The sequence below is a fragment of the Anolis carolinensis genome, chromosome 1, assembly GCF_035594765.1.
Source record: "Anolis carolinensis isolate JA03-04 chromosome 1, rAnoCar3.1.pri, whole genome shotgun sequence".
In the NCBI taxonomy this organism is placed as follows: Eukaryota; Metazoa; Chordata; class Lepidosauria; order Squamata; family Dactyloidae; genus Anolis; species Anolis carolinensis.
Genome location: NC_085841.1, coordinates 239,773,061 through 239,799,378, shown reverse-complemented (window position 1 = coordinate 239,799,378; position 26,318 = coordinate 239,773,061). Strand labels below are relative to the sequence as shown.

The 26,318-nt window shown below is 44.0% G+C and overlaps 1 protein-coding gene across 5 annotated transcripts in view; it reads left to right on the top strand.

Moving 5' to 3' along the window:
- The window catches only part of speg (striated muscle enriched protein kinase), a 141,418-nt gene that overhangs the window by 47,822 nt on the left and 67,278 nt on the right, over positions 1-26,318 (top strand). For 2 of the 5 annotated variants that reach the window (XM_062967245.1, XM_062967249.1), the window contains exons 2-6: positions 12,789-12,878; positions 17,025-17,367; positions 20,981-22,359; positions 23,049-23,192; positions 24,430-24,612. In XM_062967245.1, coding sequence (XP_062823315.1) covers positions 12,789-12,878; positions 17,025-17,367; positions 20,981-22,359; positions 23,049-23,192; positions 24,430-24,612 — 2,139 coding nt within the window. The other 3 variants (XM_062967248.1, XM_062967247.1, XM_062967246.1) reach the window with 3 other exon arrangements.

The following is a 26,318-nucleotide window of genomic DNA, read 5'->3' as shown; positions in this document are numbered from 1 at the left end:
GAGGCCTTCTTAGAATTGTTGTATGTCTTTCGGGCTGTGAAAGACATACAACAACCCTGTGATCCCGGCCATGAAAGCCTTCGACAACACATTGAACTTCTTCGAATTGCCCTTCCTCCCTTCCCACCTTGCCCCTCTTCAGACCCTTTGGGCCTCCTTTACCTCCATGCCCACCAGTCATGTCTGCAGGAGAACAGCTGGGAAGCAAGGAGGAGACCAGATGTTTTGGGTAAACAACAGGAGCCCCCCCCTCCCGCCCCCGTTGCTTTTCTTCCACAACAGCATCTGGCTGCCCACCTTGTGCTGAACTAGCGGGACCTGTGAACTGAAACATCAGGGCTCTTTTCACATTCTTGTTCTATATAAACGCCCCTGGCCATGTAGTGTTTGAGGGCAAATGAGCCCAGCTCCCAATCCTAGGTGTTGCTGATCTCAATAGAGGTGTAAAAGGTGGCACCCCTAACCAAGCAGGCAGGGAAAGGATAGAAATCTTGGAGCACAGGGAAGCTGATGAAGAAACACAACCTACAAACTATCTACAGACCCACTAAAAAAATCCAACCAATCCTGTGTTCAGCAAAGGACATGAAGGATCCTCTCACCTCTGCAGAAGTCTACCGTACACCATGCAGCAGTGGATAAGTCTACAAAGAATCTGTAAACCTCACCTCCTCCAATGTGAACTAAACCACCTAAACTGGGCTCTACAGGCCAATGGATATTCCACAACAGACATCAGAAGAGCTGCAAGGCCAAGAACAAGCCATGAGAGTCAAGACAAAGATGGAAAAGTGTTCGTACCAGACATCAAGGGAACCACTGACCGCATAGGCAAGCTGATGAAGAAACACAACCTAAAAACTATCTACAGACCCACTAAAGAAATCAAACAAATGCTACGTTCAGCAAATGACAAGAGGAATGCTCTCACCTCTGCAGAAGTCTACCGTATACCATGCAGCTGTGGACAAGTCTACACAGGGATCACCAAACATAGCATTGCCCAAACATGAATCAAGGAACACAAAAGGCACTGCAGACTAACTCAACCTGAGAAGTCAGCCATAGCAGAGCATGTGATGAACCAACCTGGACACAGCACATTATTTGAGAACACAGAAATGCTGGACCACTCTAACAACCACCATGTCAGACTGCACAGAGAAGCCATTGAAATCCACAAGCATGTGGGTAATTTGAACAGGAAGGAGGAAACCATGAAAATGAACAAAATCTGGCTACAAGTATTAAAGAACACTAAAATCAGAACAGTAAATAAAGAACAAAATCCTGAAAACAGGGGAATTCCAGACATGAAACCATCAGGGCCAGCTAATACCTCCCAACAAAGGAGTTCCCAAGGCAGGAAACAGCAGGCTTTGAAGCTGCTAGGCTTTTCAGTGCTAATCAAGGTGATTAGTTGCAACATTCACACTTTCCTCCAATAGACAAGAGTTCTTTCTCTCACCCTGGACTTTCCACAGATATATAAACCTCGCTTGCCTCGTTTCCAACAGATGTGGGCGAAATGTTAGGAGAGAATGCTTCTGGAACATGGCCATACAGTCTGGAAAGCTCACAGCAACCCAGTCTTTTTACATTCATGTTCTATATAAAGGCCTCTGGCCATAGTGTTTGAGGTCAAATGAGCCCACTTCCAATCCTAGGTGTTGCTGTGAAAAGTGGCACCCCAAACCAGGCAGGCAGAGAAATGACAGAGACCCTGGAACTGCTAGGAAGGGTGTTTCTCTCCCCAACCTTTTTCTGAATATAAGGAGAACAGAACATAATGATACACAGAGAGAAGGGTGAACCCTAGTTGGTAGGGATGGCCGGGGGTTCATTTAGATGTTGTGGGTCCAGAATCCCAGGCAGACCACATACACACACAGCCAAGACCGAGGTTCCCACATTCCTTTTATACCCAATAGGGATTTGCCTGTCCTGTGAGGCCTTACTTGGCTTCTCATCTCATGTGCCTGTGTATGTGCCTTCAAGTTGCCTGTGGCATATGACCAGCCCATTAATTTCACAGCATTCTCTTAGGCAAAGAATACCCAAAGGTGGGTTTGCCAGTTCCTTCTTCTGAACTACAGCCTGGTATTTGCTTGCCACCTCCCATCCAAGGACTAAGCAGAAGTGACTCTGCTTAGCTTCCAAGATCAAACGGTATTTAAGCACTCCTGGCCTCATTTTTCCTTTCCGGCCGTCCTAGTGCTGTGAGTATTGGGCAGGATCTGTAGTATGCTGTGGCACATGTTTTGGAGGTTGCATACTACAGTAGAGTCTCACTTATCCAACATAAACGGGCCGGCAGAATGTTGGATAAGCGAATATGTTGGATAAGGGAAAGCCTATTTAACATCAAATTAGGTTATGATTTTACAAATTAAGCACCAAAACATCATGTTATACAACAAATTTGACAGAAAAAGTAGTTCAATACACAGTAATGCTATGTAGTAATTACAGTATTTACGAATTTAGCACCAAAATATCATGATGTATTAAAAACATTGACTACAAAAATGTGTTGGATAATCCAGAACGTTGGATAAGCGAGTGTTGGATAAGTGAGACTCTACTGTATTCCCCATGGAATGAGGGTGCCCCTGTGCCTGGCATCCCAAGGTGTGAGTGGCAAGCTAAGTTGGTAAGTGATCCTGGAGCCAGGCCTTGCCCGCTGCCGTATGCCTGACTCAAGCAGATGCCAGCCAGGTACCCGTTAATGGCTCTTGATTGCATTTTCATTTCTTAATGGGGGAATTATCCATCAACAGCGCAGCTAATCTGTTCATATATCTTCCTGGCCTGGCATGTGGGCTGCCAGCCAACACCAGCCTTCTTGGGGGCAAGCTGGCTTGGTCAGAATACAAATCTACCTGGAGGAGATCACATGCTTACTTATTTGGGGTCAGGTCCATGCAACTGATGACAACCCCCTTCCTTACTTTGATGCATAATGCAAAAGAGAAACAGGAGAACAAGGCAATAGATTGTGTGTGCCAGTGCCTGTTTGCTTGAATGTGTTTGTCTCTCTGTTATGCCAGCCCCCTGCCTCACCAGCTCTCTCCCTCAACACAGATTGATGCTGTCACCTCTATTTATTGCTTCGCAGGGTGTGTCACTTCACTACGAATATTATGGAAATGTGGCGAGTGGAGCAGATTTGCTAGTGGGAGATGGGGACAGCAGGGCTGCTGGGGATGGGGTGTGGGTGGTTTTGTGCTTGAGCTTCTCTGTGTATGTGTGTGCCCGCACATGTACTTACAAGCACAGATGTACAGCTTCATCTTGGGTGCTGAATTGAGAGGCCTGCCTTTCCTTGCTAATCTGTCCCCTGGGAAACAAGTCACTTAGCAGGTTGGTTAGAATTGAATCCCTGTCCAGGTGGCCCTTTTCCACAGAATTGTTGCTTCCTGCTTGGAGCCATAGAGAAGAGCAAGAGGAGGATCAGCGTGAATGCTATTTCCAGGGGAACATGTTATAGTGTGTAATAAGCAGTGGGATGTCATCTCCCTCTAAGTTTTTACCCTGCAAAGGGCCAGAAAGTCACCTCCTCCTTCTCTCTAAATTGCTTGAAAAATGACATTAATTCAAGTGTCTCTCGTTTGGTCCTCCAAGGTCCTTATTAGAAGACACAATGGGAAGAAGGTGGCGGAGCTCAGAGAAGTTACTTGTTTGAACCACAATTTCCTTGCAGTTATCATGGTGGCTAGCTGTATCTGGAGCCCCCATTGGTGCAATGGTTTAAACTGCTGAGTTGCTGAACTTGCTGACTGAAAGGTCAATGTTTCAAATCTGGGGAGCGGGGTGAGCTCCCGTTGTTAGTCCCAGCTTCTGCCAACCTAGCAGTTCGAGAACATGCAAATGTGAATAGATCAATAGGTACCACTCCAGCGGGAAGGTAACGGCACTCCATGCAGTCATACTGTCCACATGACATTGGAGGCGTCTATGGACAATGCTGGCTCTTTGGCTTAGAAATGGAGATAAGCACCAACCCCCAGAGTCGGACACGATTAGACTTAATGTCAAGGGGAAACCTTTACCTTTACCTAGCAGTATCTGGTAGACATAATCCAAAAAAGGGAACACGTTCGGGCTCTGTGATATCAATATAGACTGATGCATTCCTTGATGTGGTGGCAGTTCAGAAGCAGAAACCTCTTCTTGGATATGGGCTTCCTCCTGGTATTTTCTCATGGTGCTGCTCTGGATGCTGTGGGTGGCTAGTTACTTTATCGTCTAGCCTGTGCTCGGTCTATTTTTCAGCCTGCCTCTCCGCTTCAGTCCCCTGCTTCTATGGTATAATGTTTTTTCTTTTTTTTTTCCTTTCCAGAAAGGTGGCCACTCGCGGCGTTTTGGGCGCTTCACGCATGGTGCGTTGTATTACTTCTGCCCCTTCTTGCCACAAATACAGTCATGGTGGGGAGAAGGGTGGTCAGATGAAAAGAAGGGGGAGGGGATGAGTTCCTTGATCTTCCATAGTTGAAAGCAGGAATATTTCCATTAACAAATCATGTGATAGTAAAGCTCTTTTTAAACTAATGCTTTGTGGTATACATAGCTAGAAGCAAACTCCTCTTCCACTTGGAGGAAGAGATAAACCTCCCAGTGGAAGAAGCCAAAGGGAACCCAACCACCAAGCTTGAAACTGTAGTTGTGATCAGCTCCCCATGCATAGCAATAGACCAAACAGGCACCAAGGGTGTAGCCACACGTTCCAAAATAACATCACTTTGATGCCACTTTAACAGCCAAGACTCCATCCTAGGGAATCCTGGGGTTTGTATTTTTGTGAGTTTCTTAAAATTCTTAGTCACTGAGGTTTAATTTTTTGGCTCAGGAAAATGCACTAGATAATTTACCAAATTGCATATCTTACAAATCAGAAAGATAAATAGCCATGGTAATAAAAATGGTTTCAATCAGCCATAATTGTCTAGTGTAGACACACCCGAAATCTTTGTTGAAAATGGTTTATCGGAACTTAAGCACACAATATAGACAAGGGAATTTCAGCAGAACTTCGGTAATGCTGAAATTCTCTCTTCCACACCACGGTTAACCCATCCTCTTTTTCCTATGGCCACCTTAGGGTGGGAGCGCTTGGTGGTGCAGTGGGTTAAACCCTTGTGCTGGCAGGACTGCTGACTTGAAGGTTGTGTTGCTGACCTGAAAGTTGCCAGTTCGAATCCAGGGAAAGCGCAGAAGAGCTCCCTCTGTCAGCTCCAGCTCCCCATGCGGAGACATGAGAGAAGCCTCCTGCAAGGATGGTAAAATATCAAGAACATCCGGACATCCCCTGGGCGACGTCTTTGCAGAGGGCCAATTCCCTCACACCAGAAGCGACTTGCAGTTTCTCAAGTCACTCCTGACACAGAAAAAAAAAACCTTAGGGCAAAGCTATTATAGTCCTTGAGAGGTCCTATTATATCATCACAGTGTATCCATATTCCTATGATAGGGAAGATTGCACCTCTTCATAGTTGATAGCTCTGGTGTTCTTCAAATGATATTTGGGGGAGAATAAGATAACCTCAGCAAAGGGAGGAAGGGAAATCAGATTTGGTTTATGCGATGAAAGCTGATGGCTCCATGTCAATGTGGTGCTTCAGATTTCAGTTTGAACTACCTAAAGTACTGAAATTATTTTGGGGATAGAGTTCAACATTTTGAGCAACTCCTTTAAAATCTGGACTAAAAGTCAGAGAAGATTCACAGCTCCACTGATTTGGAATCTACCAGACATCACTGGCTTGGGGTCTATATCTGTTTGGGAGAAGGAATAAACAAAAACAATGACCTAGGTAGCTGAGAAGTTTGTGTTACTTTTTGAAAAGTTTCAAGAGCTGTATTACGGCAATAACTTTTGTTAGGACCAAGCAAAATTTCCAAAATTAGTGAGTGAGTGAGAGGCTGAGCTATCTGCAAAGCTTCATCAGTTTTGAAGGACTCCGCTATTTTAGGCCACTTCTATACAACTGAATAAAATCCCACATTTTCTGCTTTGAACTGGAATAAATGGCAGTGTGGACTCAGATAACTCAGTTCAAAGAAAATATTGTGGGATTTTCTGCCTTGATATTCTGGGTTATATGGCTGTGAGGAAGGGCCCTCACACTTTGGCTGGTCACAATGTAGTACTATGAATGAATGAATGAATGAGACTTTATTTCTATCCTGCCCTACCTCCCCAGTGGGGACTCAGGGTGGCTTACAACATATAAAGAGGCAAACATTCAATGCCATATAAAAATACAAAATAACATAAACCAAAAGATGAAACTCAAAGTACATTTACACAAGCAACAAAGACAATCAGACCATTTCATATTTAACATATTTTTAAAATTTAGAGTTTAAAAGTTTAAATTAAAAGCATTTAAAAGTCTATCCTATTCTAGATTTCTGTAGGCCTTTTTCCTTATGGGTCAACACAGCTGCCTTTGCATCTTGAGTAAAGTGATGTTGAAATCCATGGATATTCAAAGAAAGATCTGGGTACAGAACTGTACATTATAAAAATGTGTGCAGGATTCAGGTCTCCTCATATCAGAATTTGAGCTATCCATTGATGATATTTTAGGACTAGAAAGACTTTTCCTTACTACAACAGAATGTGGAGATATCTGTTGGATATACAAATGATTGAAATCAGGGTTGGAAGCCTGTGGCCTTCCATGTGTTGCTGGGTTTCCCACCATCCCAGCCCATTGACCATGTTGGGTGAGGCTGCTGGGACAAGATTCGATAACATCCAAAGGGTGACAAGTGTGCCACCTTTGAATTAAATAAACCCATAGATTTGTAGTATAAGCAGTAAAAATGGAACCTGCTTATTCAGAGGTAGCATATCTTCGACTGCTTGATGTTGGGGACAAGATACAAAGGCAGACCCTCATTTCCATGCCTTGTTTGTGAGCTTCTTCACAGTACAGAGGTTAGCTATTGTCAGAAACAAAATGCAAGTCGGCTTTCAATTATTTAGAATTCTGAAATCCAAAATACTCCCAAATACAAAATTGTTCACATGGGTGGTTAATAAAATAGTGACACCTTTGTTTTATAATGGTAGAATGTAAACAAAGTTTGTTTCATTAGCAAAATTATTTAAAATATTGTATTAAATTGCCTTTATATTTATGTATATGAGACATAAATGAATTTCAGGTCTCAATTTGAGTCTCACTTCCAAGAAATCTCATTATGTACGTGTATGCAAATACAATTTTTCCAAAATATGAATACTTCTGGCCCCATGTATTTCAGATGAGGGAGACCCAAACTGTACTGCAGTTAGCTGATTTGAGTATGATTCCAGCAAAATAAATCTTATTAGACTATAATCCTATATTCACTTAGATCCCTTCCACACAGTCATATAATCCAGAATATCAGGCAGAAAATCTCACAATATCTGCTTTGAACTGGGTTATCTGAGTCCACACTGCCTTATATTCAAGTTCAAAAGAGATAATGTGGGATTTTATTCAACTGTGTGGAAGGGGCCTTACATGGGAGTCAGTCCAACTAAACTCAGTAGGGCTTACTTCTGAGTAGACACATGGAAGCATTGCTCGGACAGATCTATAAGGCCATCATCAATGCAGGGGGTTAGGTTTACTGTGTCCACCTCCCATCTCACTGGGCATAGTTCTTGGGCAGGAATACACATGTAGACACTGCTGCTTATAGTGGGAGGACTGAAAGGGAAGGAGAGTACACTATTTGTAATCATAATCTTAAATCAGGCTTTCAGAGAAAAAAAAACATCCAGTGATTATTGGAGAAATGCTGATCACAGCCCCCTGCCCGCAGTGCAAGGTTTCTGGGCTACTGACTTCACTGATTTGGTTTGTATTCAGTGAGCTTCTGTCTATTTCCTGCTCCCTCAGTCTTCGTGCATATTCAACCCCGTCCCTTATTCAGATCTTCTCTGGTTTCATCTGGATGCCTTATCACACTGACCATTGCCCCTGCACATACACTATCCCAAACTTCTCTGGGTTTTACAGGCCAGCTAAAATACATTCAATTTAATTGTGTTTTGGGATAAATGTGAGACTGGGATGGTTTGGATGGTAACGCTTTGTTGACGTGTGTCTCTCTTTCTTGCTGCCCCTATGGAAGCGAAGTTTTCCGCTCCTGCAGAAAGCAAAGTTACGGTAGGCACTATGTGATATTGTGTTTCCATTCCTGAGCGTTCTCCTCTTCTCCTGTTTCCATGCTCATTGGCTCTCTCTGCACCATCTTCCTTTCTCATATTCTTGCCGGTCCATGATCCTTTTCAGCATGTGTCTTTGGGATTCGCTGGGAGAGGATGTCTTCTGTGTAGACTTTATGTTTATATATTTCAATATTATTTATATTTAAACATTTATTTACTTATTTAAAATGTACATTAAGTTTTGCACAACATACCCATGTCCCATCCATTTCCAGCATCAGTTAATCGTGGACGGTGTCCTTGCAAATCTCTGTATTAAGGCTGGTGACTCTATTGCCCATAGAAACAGATATTGAAGACCAAACTGTGCAGCTCGGTGTGTCTATTTATCTCCCACGTTCTCTTTCATTGAACAAAAATAGGCCTGAAGAAAGAACAGTTGGGGGAGCAGCAATTACACTTATTGTACTCAGTCTTTTTATGATGCTGTTGTTGGGCAATTTTACAGTATTATACTATTATATGAATGGATTCCATTGTTGCTACCTTCCCTGAATGACGTGAGAAAAGTAGAAGGGTGGTATAGACTCTTTTTAATGAATATATTATTCTGTAAGTCCTCTTCACCAAGGGGAAGGCTACAAGTACCTCAAAGGCTCACTTTCTTTTGATTGCAATTCACATTGCAATTGAATGGTTCTATCTGCTGCTGGTTTTTCCTAATCTTGATTTCTTTGTTGTCCCAGAACACCTTCTCTGCTTTGTCACTTTTTCCTGGAGTAGTCTTCTACAGAAAGGAAATGAGCTGCAGCTGCTAGAAAAACAAGCTGCAATTTCTTGTCTACACACAGATAGGGCCCACCATGCTAGAAAGGGATGGATTCCAGGTAGTTTACTCAGCCTCACATGTTCCCTCAGCCTTGGACTCCAAAGACTTATTCATTTATATTTTTATCCTGCCCTTCTCTGGGAATGTGGAAGGGCCCTTCTTTGCTCAGCCTGTAAGCTGGGTCCTTGGAGTAAGGACAGTCTGTAATAACTCTTGGAATCCTTCTAGCTCTCCAAGATAGCTGCTGAACCAAGGAGCAAATTGCAACTGGTGTATTACGTATGACTGTATGAAATTGCCCCCGACAATTAGAAGCAGGAGAAGGGTGAGGATGATAGGGATACTTAATCTCTAACCCTTTGCCAGCTTTGTAAGACCTGAGGTAATCTCTATTCTTGAGAACTTATGATTCAACACAAGTGCCTTTCCCTGAATATCATAGAGTTGGAAGAGACCACATGGGCCATCTAGTCCAACCCCTTGTCATGCAGGAAAAGCACCCTCACAGTACCCCTGACAGATAGCCTTCTCAGCCATTGTTATTTTGAGACACTGGTTTAAAATGGTGTTGAAAAATGGTCTCACTGGTGCCAAGCATGGTTCAAAAAGCAAGATAACCCTAAAAGAAAATGATAGCTGTCCTATGAACACACAGGCTTGTGAATAGACTCTATTTTCAGCCTACAGAGTGACTTACAACCTCACACAGGATAAAGATGGCCGAGATCTCAAAGGCAGTTACATACCGTAGTTGTTAATAATTGTGATGAAAAATTATTTTCTGGCTTTTTCTTTGTCCTCAAATCTCCTCATGACCAAGAAGGAGTGTGACCTCCCCTTTGAGACCATTTTTCAACATCAGTGTAAGCCAATGTCTCAAAATAAGATGCAGGTCTGTGTCTCTGACATTTTGGACTTATGGTGATCATAAAGCGACTCTGTCATGGGTTTTTCTGGATTTGAAAGTACAGTAGAGTCTCACTTATCCAAGCCTCGCTTATCCAACCCTCTGGATAATCCAAGCCATTTTTGTAGTCAATGTTTGCAATATATCTTGATATTTTGGTGCTAAATTCGTAAATACAGTAATTACAACATAACATTGCTGCGTATTGAACTACTTTTTCTGTCAAATTTGTTGTATAACATGAAGTTTTGGTGCTTAATTTGTAAAATCATAACCTAATTTGATGTTTAATAGGCTTTTCCTTAATCCCTCCTTATTATCCAAGATATTCGCTTAACCAAGCTTCTGCCAGCCCGTTTAGCTTGGATAAGTGAGACTCTACTGTATATGACTTGTCCAAGGTCACTTAGTAGATTTCCATGATCAAATGGAGAATTGAACCCTAGTCTGCAGAGTTACAGTCAAATCTTTAAACCATTACCCCTTGATTCACATTTTGTCTGACTTAATAAAGTCATCACCATGTTGCATGTAGTGAAAAGAAGACAGCGGGAGCCCAACTCCTGGGGTGCTTCCAAATGGATAGCTTCTCAGAAGTCACATGTGTCTTCAGGTCACATGTCAACTTATGGCAACTCTGTGAATTTCATAGGGTTTTCTTAGGTAAGGAATCCTCAGAGGTGGGTTGTTGTGCATTTTCCGGGCTGTATGTCCCAGAAGTATTCTCTCCTGATGTTTCACCCACATCTATGGCAGGCATCCTCAAGAAGTTGTGAGTTATATTCTAATATACGTCACAACTTCTGATGATGCCTGCCATAGATGTGGGCGAAACAGCAGGTGAGAATGCTTCTGTAACATGGCCATACAGCCCGGAAAACTCACAACAACCCAGTGATTCTGGCCATAAAAGCCTTCGAGAAAACTCAGAAGTGGTTTTGCCAGTTACTTCTTCTGAAATATAACCAGTGTCAGCTGGTATTCATTGGTGATCTCTCATTCCCCAGAGAACAACTTCAGCCATGTTTCTGTCTTTAGTGGGCTTTCTATGATAAGAAAAAAAGCAGAGGAATTTTGGGGATAAGCTAGAGGATGGGGTTGTTTATAATTGAAAAAGTTTGTTGTCTGGATTGCATTATGAACATTCATAAATGAGGCAGGCAGCTTCACAAGAAAGGTCTGATTTGGAAGTACATTTGGTGTGCCTCCGAATCTGGGTCTTGTGGGTGGCACACCAGTAACCATGCTGGAGAAGTGTTCCTGCCACTGTTCTGTCTTGAGGCTTTGTTTTCAAGAAGCAGCCTATCCCATTTCAGCTCAATAGTTTATTAGGCAATAATTAAACTACAAGGAATGTTGGTAACAAATATACAGAAAAATATTTGCCACACATTTTTAAATACTGGTTTTTTTTGCATGTTGTGTTTTCTCCATAAGAACAGTAAAAAGAGACTATTTTGTCCCCAAAGACCCTGAATGCTGACTGCCTCAAGCCTGAAGGCATATTTCATTTGCTTTGACATTTCTACCAGCTTCCCACAATTTTGCCAGCAATTCTTTTAGTGAGGGAGGGGAATGCTCATGCAGTATTTTTCCTGCCAACATTTCAACTGTGATTACTAGGTGCCAGAGTCAGATGCGCTTGTCACATTGACTCATCAAAAAAGCCTGAGCAACATTGGAAAAGGATAACCAATACAGAGTACTGGAACATTAAACCTATCATGTTCAAGAAGCAATTTGATCCCCAAAGGACTTTGGTTAGTGACGGTCTGTTTTGACTGCCAGCATTCCCAACATATATTGACTTCTTTCTGTGTAATTTGCTTATATATGATCGGAAATTATACAGTGGATACATACTCTTGTAGCAATTTTATTTCACATACACATATGATGAAAAATCAGACCTGCTGGAAGAGATCCAACAGCTAATTCAACTATCAGAATTTAAGGCGCAATTGAAGACCCATCTCTTCTAGCAGGCCTAACTAGTCAATTTTAACTTAGGAATTTTAATCTACATTTCACCTGTGTATAAGGAGCCCCCGGTCGTGCAATGGGTTTGACCCTTATGCCGACAGGACAACTGCCCGACAGGTCGGTGGTTTGAATCCAGGGAGGGCAGGGTGAGCTCCCTCTGTCAACTCCAGCTCCCCATGCAGGGACATGAGAGAAGCCTCCCACAAAGGATGGTAAAACATCAAATATCTGGGCATCCACTGGGCAATGTCTTTGCAGACGGCCAATTTTCTCAAACCAGAAGCGACTTGCAGTTTCTCAAGCAGCTCCTGCCATGAAAAAACCATATATAGTGTTCTGTTTTATCATGTTGTACTCTGCCTTGAGACATGTGGAGATGCAGAAAATAATAATAATAATTTTCCATGTATATGATTTGAAATTGCTATTTTCATCATTTTCTTCCTATCTAAGCAAGAAGCTGTTTTGAAACACTATTAGTTCTGTATGTGCCTGCTTAGACTTCCAGCTATGTGGGTAATCAAAATATCCTGGTATTTCTCTGACTGAATTTTTTAGAACCCTAAGCTTATTCCTTTAAAACGACTCAATAATAATGTTAATCAGAAAATGTGATTAAATAGAAACTCTTATGATTTGCCTCCTGGTGCGTGTACCTCTCAAATCTATGATTGCCATGCTCTTGAGCCTATCTGTTCCACAATAAGCATTTTGGTCACCCTGTCTTTCTGTCTATCTCTCTCTCCCTTTAAAAATACTGAGAATTGAATTTTTCTAGATTCTCAGCAAAGCTGCATGAATTGCATGCGAGAAATGGGATCGGGTTGAATGAGTGATGATGTGGGTTGGCCAACCAGCAGAGCATTTTCCTCAACGGGTCCTTCCTCTTGTTTTAGACTCGGAGACGGGAGAAGATGATGCCAGCAGCACACAGGTGACCCAACGCAGCCAGCTCCAGGATGAGACAACCTACAGCTCCCCTACAGGTGAGCTGGAAACAGGCAACGGATACAGAAACTGGGTCGTGAATGGAATGGATATAAATCAATATTTGAAACTAAACAAGTTTTGTCTGTTGCCCTGGTTTCGCTTCACCCCCACCCTGCCCCATAATAGCTTTATAATTGCTGTTTATAGACCTTCCTGTTATCTTGCCCTTGATCTTATGTGCCAGTGCTGTGTCACACATAACACAATTCCTGGTCCCTGCTGTGAGAGACCAAACTCAGTGGTTGCTGCCTTCTTGGATCATTTACTTAACACCTCTCACTTGGATTCCTGGGAGAGACACTAAACTTTTAATGCAGATTGCAGTCATGAATGCCTACGCAAATAGGTCACAGTCTTTTTAATCATGAAAAAAGGATTTCTGAGTCCTTTGAGCAGCAACTACATTTGTCTCTAGGGCTCCAGCTCTCCTGGATTATCTGCCTGCGAGTTTTCTCTCTTTCTCTTGACTCTTCCAGCATTCCTTCTTTTTGGCAGCTACCACTGGAACATAAGAATTACTACTCCCTGGAGAGACAGCTAGCATGAAAGCACCTTCTTTAGGAAGCAGGGCAAATATTAACCAAAGCAGAACATTAATTTAATAAAGAGGGAAACTTTATATCAGGAAAGGACTCAGCAAAGCATAAAGGGCATTCAATAGTAAAGAAATAAAACTGAAAAATGGCAGTATTTAACTACTGCAGGGACTTAATGTGAGGAGGCTATATATGGTCACTTCAGGCAGCTTTCAAACACTGTCCTCAGGTTAGAATGATTAGGTAACTGGAGGGATGCAAAATGTGCTGGGATAATCACACAATTTGGCCAGCCCCACTCCTCAGTGTCAAAGATATTCCTCAGCCACCCTCTTTTAAAGCAGGAGTGGGAATTATGCAGTGCTTCAGTATTGTCAGTTTGTAACTCTTATTACCTCCCACTATTAGTTATGGTAGCTAAGGCTGATGAAAGTTACAGTTCAACAATATCTGGAGATCGTGCATTGCCCACCTAAGCACAGAATTTTCAGTACCTAGTATGAAAGAGTTTGGGAAGATGGTGCCCCTCCAGGTGTTTTTGGCTTCTGCCTTCTATTAGTCTCAGTCAGCAAACATATAATTGTCAAGGATGATGGGGATTCAGCTGGAGGGCCCAGGTTCCTCTCTCCCAGGTGTAGAGTGTCACATATATTGAAAACCTCATACATAATACCCAACATATGTATAAAAGTAAAGATAAGGTAAAGGTTTTCCCCTGACATTAAGTCTAGTTGTGTCTGACTCTTGAGAGTTGGTGCTCATCTCCATTTCTAAGCTGAAGAGCCGGCGTTGTCCATAGACACCTCCAAGTGGCCGGCATGACTGCATGGAGCACAGTTACCTCCCCACCAGAGCAGTACCTATTAATCTACTCACACTTGCATGCTTTCGAACTGCTAGGTTGGCAGAAGCTGGGGCTAACAACGGGAACTCACCCCACTCCCCGGATTCAAACTGACCTTTTGGTCAGCAAGCTCAGCAGCTCAGCAGTTTAATCCGCTGCACCATCAGGAGCTCCCGGTGTATACAACATATGTATACTATTGTTTAAAAAAAGAATTTCAAAATTCCTTCACATTCTAGGATGGGTGCAAAGCAGAACATAAGATAGAGAGCAGCAGAAGTAAAGGACAAAGTTATGTCAGAATGGGTAGACATGGTTTGCAGTGGCTAAATCAGTGAAGTGGACAGCATATCACTGAAATACTGTATTATCTTTTGTCCGGTTGAATTCTTGAAATTCCCCCAGGCATTATGGCCACTGGCTAGGCTAACTAATTTAAAAACTCTACACCTCCAGCCACTGAGGTTATCCTAACACATTAAACAAGCTGAACAGTTCAGAGCTCCATAACTCTGGCCATATGAACCTTGAGCCTTATCTGACCTAGTGACTAGTCTTGTGTGTTACTGGGGAAGGCCTGCTTCCATAGGAAGGTCTTCACTTGGGAGTGAAAGGCCAATAATGCGGGGGCTGAATGTACCTCTTTGGAAAGGGAGTTCCAGAGCCATGGGGCCACCACTGAAAAGGCCCTCTCCCTCATTACCACCAACTGTACATATGATGGTGGAGGGACTGAGAAGAGGGCCTCTCCTGATGATCTCAAGGCTTGTGTGGGCTGATAGGAGGAAATGCAGTCCCTCAGATTGACTGGGCCTGAACCATTTTGGATTTTATAGGTCAAAGCCAGCACCTTAAATTGTGCCTGGAAACAAACTGCAAAACAGTGTAGCTGCTTCAGGATCGGGGTAGTTCTTTCCCTGTATCCCATTCCTGTCTGAAGTCTAGTAGCTGACTTTTGTACCAGTTGAAGTTTCTGGATGCTCTTCTGGGACAGCCTCACATTGAGAACGTTACAGTAGTCTAGTCTGGATGTGACTAAGGCATGCACTACCATGGTTAGATCCAGCTTTCCAAGGTATGGGCGCAGTTAGTGCACAAGCTTTAACTATGTAAAGGTCCTCCCGGCCACCATCGACACCTGGGCCTCCAGGGTTAGTACTGAGTTCAGAAGGATCTCCAGAATGCGAACCTGCACCTTCAGGGGGAGTGTGATTCCATCCAGCACAGGTTGCAACCCAATACCCTGATCAGCCCTACGACTGACTAGTAGTACCTTTGAGGAAATATACCGTAGTGCACTTGTGGAGGTTGTGCATAACTCAACCCTTTCTCCTGATGGGTGAAGCATGCTTGGTGGCGAATACACTATTCTGGAACTCCTACCCATTCCTTGGGTAATCACCAAAGTCCAACTTGAACTTGAGCATATTGAAACACTACAAAATATACAATGATAAAATTATAAAAACCAATTCCAGACAATACAATTTCCTAAAAGCCTTCAGTTCTACAAACCTGTTGGAATAGGCTTCATCTGCTGTAGGAACAATACCAAAAAGGAAGCAATTCAAGTCTCACCAGGCAGGAATTCCAGAGCCTAGAGCAGCCACCAAGAAGGCCCTATTTTGTGTCCTCATCTGCCATTACCTGTGAAGGTGGTGAGACTAAAAGAAGGGCCTCTCCAGAGGTTCTCATAACCCAGGCGGGCTCATGTAGTCTGGCAGATAACCTTGTCCCAGGTTGTATAATTGAATAAATAATATAACTGGAACAAGAAATGATTAATTGTCTCTACTCCTGCTGCAAATATCTGACCTTGAGACCTTTCTACACTATAGAATTTAATACTCCACCGGGTTTTTTAAATTCCACCTCATTTGTTCTTTACAGCTGATAAATCCCAAACTGAGAGGAAAAATTCTTATTCTTCGAACGTGGGAGCATGACCTTAGGCTTATACAGTGATGGTACATTCACTGCTATTATATAGATTTGATACTTCAACAAAATTTGTAAAATCATTGTATACTATGGACCCCTCTGTAGTCTTCGAATGCCTCTGGTCTGCCCTATAGATCTGTCAGTCTTTGTTGTACTGTCAAGCCTGCCCTAAGATGCTTTTTGGTGCCCAGGGTAGAGCAGCAGATTCCTTGCCTCTCTCCAGTGATGGCTGGGGATTCCCAAGCCACCAGGAGAGGCAGTAAATCTACTCCAGATTTCAAGGAGGTATCCAAGGTGCCGAACATATCTGCGTGACTGGTTTAAGCATTTTGGATAGCTCCTTTGCAGTTCAGATCAAACATGGAACAAAATGAATGCCTCCAGTCTTTCATTAAAACCATCAGCCTCAACTGCTCAGTTTCCAAACCTAGGTAAGTCATTTTGTCATAGCAGAAAAAAATCTTTTAACAGTTGACTCTAATGGAACATGTACAATAATAAAAAATTAAGAGCCATTTATTGCTTTTCTGTGGCTGTAGGCTGTATTTCAGATTAATCCACTTCTGAGTATTGCTCACCTGAGAAAACCTTATAAAATGTGTGGGGTCGCTATAAGTCAACAGGTGATTTGAAATCCCATACATGCATACCTACATACACATGAATTAGGTGCATGCCTCATTCTGCCTAATGATAGGGCTAACTTCTAGCCAGCATTATGCATTTCTGTCAGTTCTGGCCCAATGACCTGGTCTGATTATGGAAGGTCAAAGGGAAAGAACCCAGTTGTCTCAATCAGCCCTTGTTTGTGTTTCTGGCAGGGGAGTCGGACACACTGGTGGACGCCTCCATGAAGACCACTCCGACCTCAGTGCCAGGCCTGTCCCAGACAGATGAGCACTCCAGTTGGTCAGGGAGCCAGACCACGGTGTTGGAGAAGGATCCAGAGGCCGGCCCCACGGTGAGGGGACCCTACCTGCACCCCAGCATTCCAAGGCAAGCACCTGCCGAGGCCCGGCACCTGGGGGTGGAGCCGCTGGTGCGGGCATCACGGGCGGAGCTGATTGGCGTGGCCCCGGGGTCCGAGGACAGCCTGTCTCTGGGGAGCGACCCCTACGGCAGCGCCTTCAGCCTGTACCGGGGCCGTGCCCTCTCCCTGCACGTGTAAGTAGCCATGGGGCGGTGGAGTGGGGTGCAGGGGCCATTGTGCTGGGACCATCATTTCCCCCTAAAACCTCTCCAGTCATAATCCCCACAGACCCCTGTACCTTTGAGTCTTTGGTTCCAACACACCACTAAACCCCTCCCGAGCCCCTCCATCCTAACCTTGACCCTTGCTGTCATAGCATACTCCATCCAAAGCCCCTTCTGTACTCCCAGCCCTTTGAAACCAGCCACACTATCCTTCCATTGCCTCCTCTGCTGCCTTCTTTTGCTGTACTCTTCTCCCTCTTGTCACTTCCACATCTTCCTGCCATCACTCTCTTAGGGCTTTGCTGGGCGGATGATAGTTTACAGAGGTATGTATCCATCCCACTCTGGCCCAGGCAAACTGTAGCCTCCTCTATCAATATAGGGAGCAGAATCCACCAGTTCCTTTGACTTTGAGCTTTGTTGCACATGTCATGGGATTGTAGGAAATCCTTCAGGATTGCGTAGTAGTATCCAAGTGTTGCACCAAGAATGCTATCACAGGCTGTCACTAACTCCAAACTGACAATGGTGCATTTTATTACAGGTGTATAAAGAGCAGGACAATTTTCTATCTGTTTGAACTCAAATAACAGCGACTCAAATTGGTGGCCCATTCTCAGTTCCTCAAATACAAGTTATTTCTTCAATATCAATGGAACATAGAAATGCTGTATGAAAGCTAATATAACTAGCCTGTATTAATCTGATGGGAAAATTTTAGTTTGAGACTAAGTTTGTTTGGGGGGAGGTAAGAGGGAGACAAGGTACAAGATAGCAAGGGCCATTGATCATCATAGACTAGTTCCCTTCAGAATCCCACCGCTCTTCACATCGAGGCTTAGGTTTCACTGTGTATGGCCACAGGAAACAAAAAAGTCTTCCCTTGATGGTCTCAGTCCAAGGCCTTTATTATCACCATCCACCTTTTATTATTAAGTGGGACTAAGTACCCTAGAGACATCAAATCCCATCTGATCTTGGGAGCTAAGCAGGGTTAGCCTTGGTTAGTACGTGGATGGGAGACTGCCACAAATAGCAGGTGCTGTAGGCTACATTTTGATGGAAGGAATCTTCAAAACCACCTCTAAGCATTTCTTGCCTGAAGAAATCATGAAATTAATGGGGGTGCTATGAATTGACAGGTGACTTGAAACCACACACACACACATATATCTATTAAACCATTCAGGTGTTCTTATTCATATGGTTAATGGGAACGTTCCTTTGCTTGCTTGCTTCCTTCTCTTTTGTTTGGAAAAATATATAAATTTAATAAGCAAACCTTGGAATGGGAGCCTGTAATGCAGAGTAATCGTCTCCAACATCATATCCTCCATACGTGTTGGGACTAGGACTACTGTCATTCTGCTTTCTGGGAATAAAGGGAGTAGTATTCAAGCATGCCTGGAGGTCCCTGCTGGAGAAAGTTGATGGAGATTTTATTAAAGAATATGTCAATTTCCTAACATACATACTCATACTCAAACAAAATCCTTCAGGCCTGGAAATAGAGACTATTCACTGACACACACTGAGTAACCTATCCAGAATTCCAAAATCGTCTGAGAGTGACATCTTTGCATTCTGATGATGTACAAACTTTGTTTCATGTACAAAATTATTCAAAAATATTGTGTATAAAAATTACTTTCAGGCTATACAAGGAGTATACAAAACATATATAGGAGCCCCCCGTGGTGCAATGGGTTAAACACATTGTGTGGGAAGCTTCTCTCAGATTTGGGGAGAGCGGATGAGGTCCCTCTGTCAGCTCCAGCTCCCCATGCAGGGACATGAAGGAAGCCTCCCACACGATGGTAAAACATTAAACATCCAGGTGTCCCCTCGGCAACGTCCTTGCAGATGGCCAGTTCTTTCAGATCAGAAGTGACTTGCAGTTTCTCAAGTTGCTGCTGACACAAAAAAAATAAAACATAAATTCAGTGTTTAGGCTGGGATCCTATCTCTAAGATATCTCATTATGTACATATAGTAGAGTCTCACTTATCCAACATAAACGGGCCGGCTACCAGTTTGCGCCAGTAACTGTGCTTTTGTTATAGGCAGTGTGGGTTTTTTGGTAGTTAAATGAAGGTGTCTATTACCAGAAATGTCACAAGGTAGTATAGGGGGGCAAACTAGTGAGTCCTTTGGGAGAGATATAAAAAGCCATGCAGAGTCCCAGAGCCCTACCTCTGAAACTGTATTAATGTTCCCTTCAGCTTCTGGGCCATTAAGTAGGTTCTGCCCACACATATTTTATTCTTTCTTTTCTGCAATAATGGGGAGCTTGACATCAGGAGTTTTACTTAAATGGAAAGCTGAGAGTCATCAAGATCTGACAATGACAGCAAATCCCAGTCTAAATTACAGAGGCAGATCTCTGTAATTCAGAGGTAGTGGTGAGGATCTAAAGGAGGGGGTGCACAGAGCAATGGGAGGGTTGGGAGTCCCCTGGGGAACCAGCAATGCTTAGAGATGCCCTCATCTCCCTCCTCCTCCTCCTCCTCCCTGAGTTTGCTTTCCCCCACCTTCTCCTCATGCTTATCATCAAAACTGCCTTGCTATTAATGAGTGAAGAAAAGGCTAATTTATATATGACTAAATATACATGTGTACAATTATCGCTCTGTATATGGGTGTGGAGGTGTGTGGCCATGCACGCGTGTGCTGCTGAACATGCAAACCCATTTCTTCTCAGGAACTGAATTGGCTGGGGGATGAATGTGTGTGCCTGCTTACATATGCAGCTGAGTAAGTTATTGGTGCCTCTAAGAAGAAGCATGTTTGTGTGTGCTGTGCAGGTTGCAGCTCGATATACTCCCCTCTCCTTTTTCTGTTGCATTTTTGGCTGCACCAGGGTCTCCCCCATGTCTATCCCACCCTTGCCCTGTCCTTAGGTGAGGCCAGCAGATACTAATTTATCACTGAACTACAGCCTGACTAACGCCCAGATTTCTTCCTCTGCCCTTGTGTGACTCTTTAGAACAGTTCATTCATAAGGTAAGACCTGCTGGATTCTACCATCAAGAGAGGCTGTGTTTTTTTTTTGGATTTTCTGCAAATAAACCTGATTAATCCATGCAGCCATTCTTGCAAACATAGAAATAGAAGGAAACATAAGCCTTAGGTATGAGGCAACATCTATCAGTATGTAATTCAAACCAAAGTATGGTTCAGCAGAGAACAAAAAGTTTTAAGTGGAGCAAACTGCTCCTGGAGACTCACATAGCAAGTCAAGCTGTATGTTATAGCCAAAACAAATCAACCAACTTCTCCTTTGTGGAGTCTACAGAAACTCACACACAGAGCAGAAGCGAGTCTGCTGGAGGAAACAGTTCTACCAAGACGTTAGCTTAGGACTGAATAAATTCCCATGGATCATTTCTCCTCCTCCAGAAAGGAAAACATTATCCCTCTTACATGGATAATTTACCCCTGGTGCCATTGTGGGTAGCTGTCTTCATGGCCATAATTTATTGTCCCTCTAGGCCTCTTTCTTCTCTTTTGTGGTTCACTTCCCTGGAATAGCCAGTCTCCCCTGCCTTAGCAAACCTTGCCATATCTCATTTTCCAACTGCAGCAGCCTTCCCCATGGTGGATACCGGAGGGATGAAGCCAACAGCAGCAGCAAAACCAGCACAGATACCCTCCACCCACCTGCACAGAAACCTCCTCTTCAGCGCCCAGTGTCCCCTCGAGCAGGGCAGTGCCCAGTCCAGCCACCGGGAACCAGCCGGGGCCCCACACCACCTGTAGCTCCTCGCAGAAAGCTGCTGATGCCCCCTGAATTTTCAGACACAACATCAGAAGAATTTGATGAAAAGCTGAAGCGCTCTAAGTCATCAGTCTACTCTCAGGCTGGCACTGGAGACTCACGACCCCAGACCCCACTAAGCGAAGCCTCCAGCCGTGTGTCTGTCCTTCGCCCATCACCCAAACTGCCACGGTCAGGTTCCAAGATCTTTGAAAAGCTCAAGTTTTTTGAAGAGCGACGGAAAAGCCTGGAGCAGAATGAGAATCCCTTTGCAGGCCACACATGGCTGCCCTTACGTAAGACACGCTCCTTTGACCAGCCTGGCTTGGATGATGCCAGCCCCTTCCTCTCTGCTGTCTCCCATGAGGACCTTCAAGACGACATACACTCAGAAGTGGGTGGTGTGGCATTCCGGCGCAAGGCCTTCCACCAGAAAGCAGCTTCCTTGGATGAGCGTGGCCGCTTCTCCAACCGTGTGTATGACCTGGAGCATAAATTCACAGAGGAACTTGGCCGCATTAAGCGCACCGTGTCCCAGCAGCAGCTGCGCCGATCCCAGGAATTGTTCCCACATGCTTCTGCTGAACCACCTGCCCCAAAGGTTCCACCACCTCGAAAACTCAAGCCGCTCAAGGCTTTGCCACGTGTGGAGAATACTCATGGCGTGCAGCAGCTGGTGTTGTCCAGCGTGGGGCTAGTAGGAGCCAGAGATGACTCAAAGGGAACACAAAAATCTCTGTTGAGGAGTGGAGCCATAGCGGAGCAGGCAGCCGAACAGAGCAGAAGTCAAAAGGAGAGTGAGATGAATGGACAGGACCTGAGGCGGAAGGTGGAACAATTCCCACTGTCCCATGCAGCCCCATTGGGACAAAGGGACCTACTGCGGTCTTCAGATGGGAATGAGTGTGTGGATGGAGGCTTTCTAAAGACGTCAAAAGGGACTCATGAAGCAAAGGGTCTGGGTGACATCCTGCCTGCATGGAAACGGGAGTCGGGCCAAGAAGATGGACATTCCCTGCCCTGGGGTAGGACAGAACCAGGCACAGATAGAGGCAGGTCAGGGACCCATGCTGCAAGCAGAGAGTCTGAGAGAAAGACTGGAAAAGTTACAGAGAAAAAAGACAATGCCCTGCCGTCTCAGGAAGGGAAGAGCGCACGGAGCAGGGGCAAAGGCCGACGGACCCGACGGACATCTCCTGAACCAGGTATGGAAAAAGGACTACTAAGATCCCATGGAGAAGAACATAGCAAGGCCAGGTGATAACACTCTCCTGTATATCTCGGGAGAAATTCTAGATATTTCTGCATAAAAATTGAGAGTTTACTCTATAGTACCCTACCCTTTCCCCCCAGGATAGGCTACATCCTTGAGATTCAGTCCAGTGCTCGACTGGATGAGCTTATCAAGAGAGTTGGTAAAGGCTCCAGTTCAGTCAAGGTTTGCTTTTCTCTGTACTTCTGGAATGCCATTTTCCTTCATTTATATTTGGCATATGAGTTTCTTTCCAAATAGCCTAGTCAGTGAGTATTCATTAATTCACATCTGCTGGATGTCTATCTACCCAGATGTAACTGAATGCTTTTTGCCATTCAAGTGGGTCCCCAAATTCCTTGGACTTAACAAAGTGACATCAGCCAAAGAATCTACTGTTGTAAAAGTTAGAAATTGGTAAAAAAAAAAAGGATTTTAAGTAAGTTATAAGTTTAAGATGTAAGACCACTCTCCTGACTGGCTGCTCCTGGTAACAGAACCAGTCCTAGACTTTCTGAGCTTTCCTGTGGAACATGGAGTTCGCCCTTAAATCCATTCTGTCACTCCTTGGTTTACAGGCCACTCAGTCTTCCAGCAGAAAGGATCATTTTGCAGCCATCTTTTCTCCCTCTTTCTCTGCAGAATCTTCTGACGATTCCTACATCTCAGCAGGCGAGGACCCACTGGAGGCCCCCATCTTTGAGATCCCTATCCAGGATGTAACAGTCATAGCTGGAACTGAGGTGCTGTTCAAATGTATCATCACAGGCAATCCTTCCCCAGAAGGCAAGTCATAGAATCATAGAATCATAGAGTTGGAAGAGACCCCGTGGGCCATCCAGTCCAACCTCCTGCCAAGAAGCAGGAAAATTGCATTCAAAGCCCTCCTGACAGATGGCCATCCAGCCTCTGCTTAAAAACCTCCAAAGAAGGTGCCTCCACCACACTCAGCCTGTTCTTCTGCAGGCTAAACATGCCCAGCTCTTTAAGCCACTCCTCATAGGGTTTGTTCGCTGGACCCTTGATCATTTTAGCCACTCCGGACACATTCCACTTGTCAACAATTGTGGTGCCCAGAATTGTCTTGGGGGGGGGGGGTAGATTTCAGAGTGGGTGTGTTGGATAAATAGGCAAACATAGTGTTCCCAGAACAGACCAGAGCGGGATAGGCTATGGGGTGGGCTGTCTTGCTGCCACTTCCTTGATATCTTAGTTTTTAGGGATTTTAGAAATTTCACCTCCAACTACAGAGATTATGCTGATTAGTTTGCATCAATATGCTCTTCTCTTTTTTCAGCTTCTGAACGTAGCTCATGGTCACTTGTCCAAACTTTTGTTACAGAAAAAACAATGAGACAAAGGCCATTTTGTTTAACCTGCCTATTTTAAGTAGACAGTAATTTTTTTGCAGTGTATTTGATCTCACCCCACTAAAAAACTATCAGATTCTGCCCTTTGGATTCAACCTTGAAATGGAAGGTTTTCCGGGTGGCCATGCTGGTATATATTGCAGCAAAAAACAGCAAAACAAAGCAAACCCCAATTATTAGAGCTTGAGCTGAACTGAGATATAATAGCCTGCTATATCTTCAGCTCATGCTCTAATTATTTTTTTAAAGCCCAAAGGTGTCCCAGGAAGTTTTATTGTCCTGTGACAAAGTGTTCCCACACCTTGCATATCACATTTTATTATTTGCAAAAGTTGTCACTTTTAACCATTAAGTAGTATTGAAACCTTCTCCCCTCTTGTGCCGGTGAATTGTGGCCATATATTAGAACTGGGGGTGGGTGGGGGGTGGGGACACAGCCATATCTATGGAAGGAATGTGTAGGTTGTCATTTCCAGGAAATTCAGAAAAGGCAGCACTTACGTTTTCACACCCATCTGTTTCTAGCAGAACAGATACTCCTTGGCATTAAAATGGGCCATTTTACTCGTGTGTGTGTGAGTGAGTGTATGAGTGGGGAAGTGTGCTGTCTCCCCCACTCTGACTTCTCATGTCCGCTCCCATGTTTGCCACAGTGTCATGGCGAAAAGATGGCGTCCCCTTTCGGAGCAGCACCAACCGACCCATCAAAGCAGAGGGAGAACGCCACACCCTGCTGGTCAGGAATGTCCGTGTGGCTGATGCCGGCCTTTACACCGTCTGTGCCACCAACGAGGTGGGCGAAGCCTGCTGTAGTGCCATCTTGAATGTGCGGCCTGGTAAGGATATTATAGCGATATGCTGGGATTAAAGGAAAGGTAGTTCATCCACGAAAGAACTGTTGTGGAGGTCAATTTTGGGCCCATAAAGCCAGGGATCTATGTAGCCTCATACAGTCAGCCTCCCACATTTGCTGGGCTTAGGAGCACAGGATCCTCTGAAAGTTAAAAAGTGTGAATAAAGACATTGCTCTTTTTTTTAACCTGAGAGAACACCTCTGTGAATTTTTGCATCTTTCAGCTGGAAGCTTATTTGAGAATTGCACTGAAGAACCTAGAGAATCTAAGGCTGCTTCCACACAGCTTTTTAAATTGTGTCAGAAGCGAATTGAGAATATACTGCAAGTCACTTCTGGTGTTAGACAATCGGCCATTTACAGAGACTTTGCCCAGATGATGCCTGGATGGATTACCATCCTGTGGGAGGCTTCTCTCATGTCCCCACATGGGAAGCTGGGGCTGACAGACGGGAGCTCACCTTATCTTGACGACCTTCAGGTCAGCAGGTCCACTGCGCCACTGCAGCTGTATAAAATCCACATCATCTGCTCTGAGCTGGATTATATGACTGTGTGGATTTAGATAATCCTGTTCAAAGGAGATAATGTTGATTATGTTACCAGGTGAGAGTATAGCGGAATCAGTAGCGTCCAGTTAACACCATGTGAAAAAGACTCAGACAAGGCAGAGGAATTGAAAAGAACAAAGGAAACTTTAGTCTTGCTTGTTGAGTTGAAATCAAAACAGTTCTGCAATCATACAATGTCCATGTAGTTGCATAAGATCAATAACTAATCAATCAGCATTCAATATATACAGCATAGCATATTCAAAATTGCTACTTGACTGTAGCCAGAGAGAGCATTTCTTTTTCTGTGCTCTCTCTTGAAGCCCAGATTTCCAACTGACAATCTCAGCCACCTGCCAGCAAAAAGATACATTGTTTTAGGCGTGGCTTTGCCTCTGCAAAGCTGAGCTCTTTTGCAGAGTTCCCTTTTGCAAACCAACTTTGCAAGGATTTCTTGACACACACACACACATATAGCAATTTGGCGCAATAGATTATACACTTGATATTCTGGATTATATGGCTGTGTGGAAGGACCCTAATGGTGCATCTAAATTGTAGAATAAATGCCATTTGACACCACTTTAACTTCCATGCTTTAGCGCAGTGGACTCGTGAGAGGTGTAGTTTTACAAGGTCTTTAGCCTTCTCTGCCTAGGATTGCTGGTGACTCACCAAACAATACAAATCCCAGGATTCAATAGCATTGAGCCATGGCAGTTAAAGGATGCATCTACACTGTCAAATTAATGTGGTTTGACACTACTTTAACAGCCATGGTCATAGGTTATAGACCTTGTAAAACTATAACTCCCAAGCTTCCATAGAAATCTCTAGGTCGTCCAGCATGAGTGGAGGATGGTGACCATAGAGTTACACTGAAAGATCCTAGAGTTTCCTGGGGAGAACATTTTAAATTAAATCCATGAATAATCAAATGCCAAAAACTGCAAATCTGGAGAGCTGACTATATATTTCCCTGCAGGCTTTGATTTTTATGATGCTAGGGGGACCCTCTCAGCCAGCTTATTGCTGCTCTTGCTGCTGCTGATGAAAGAGCCAGGAGGCTGCCTTTACCCTACAAGGCTTGGTTTAGACCAGGCTGTCTGGCTGACAAACAGCCAGCAGCTTCGGCTGG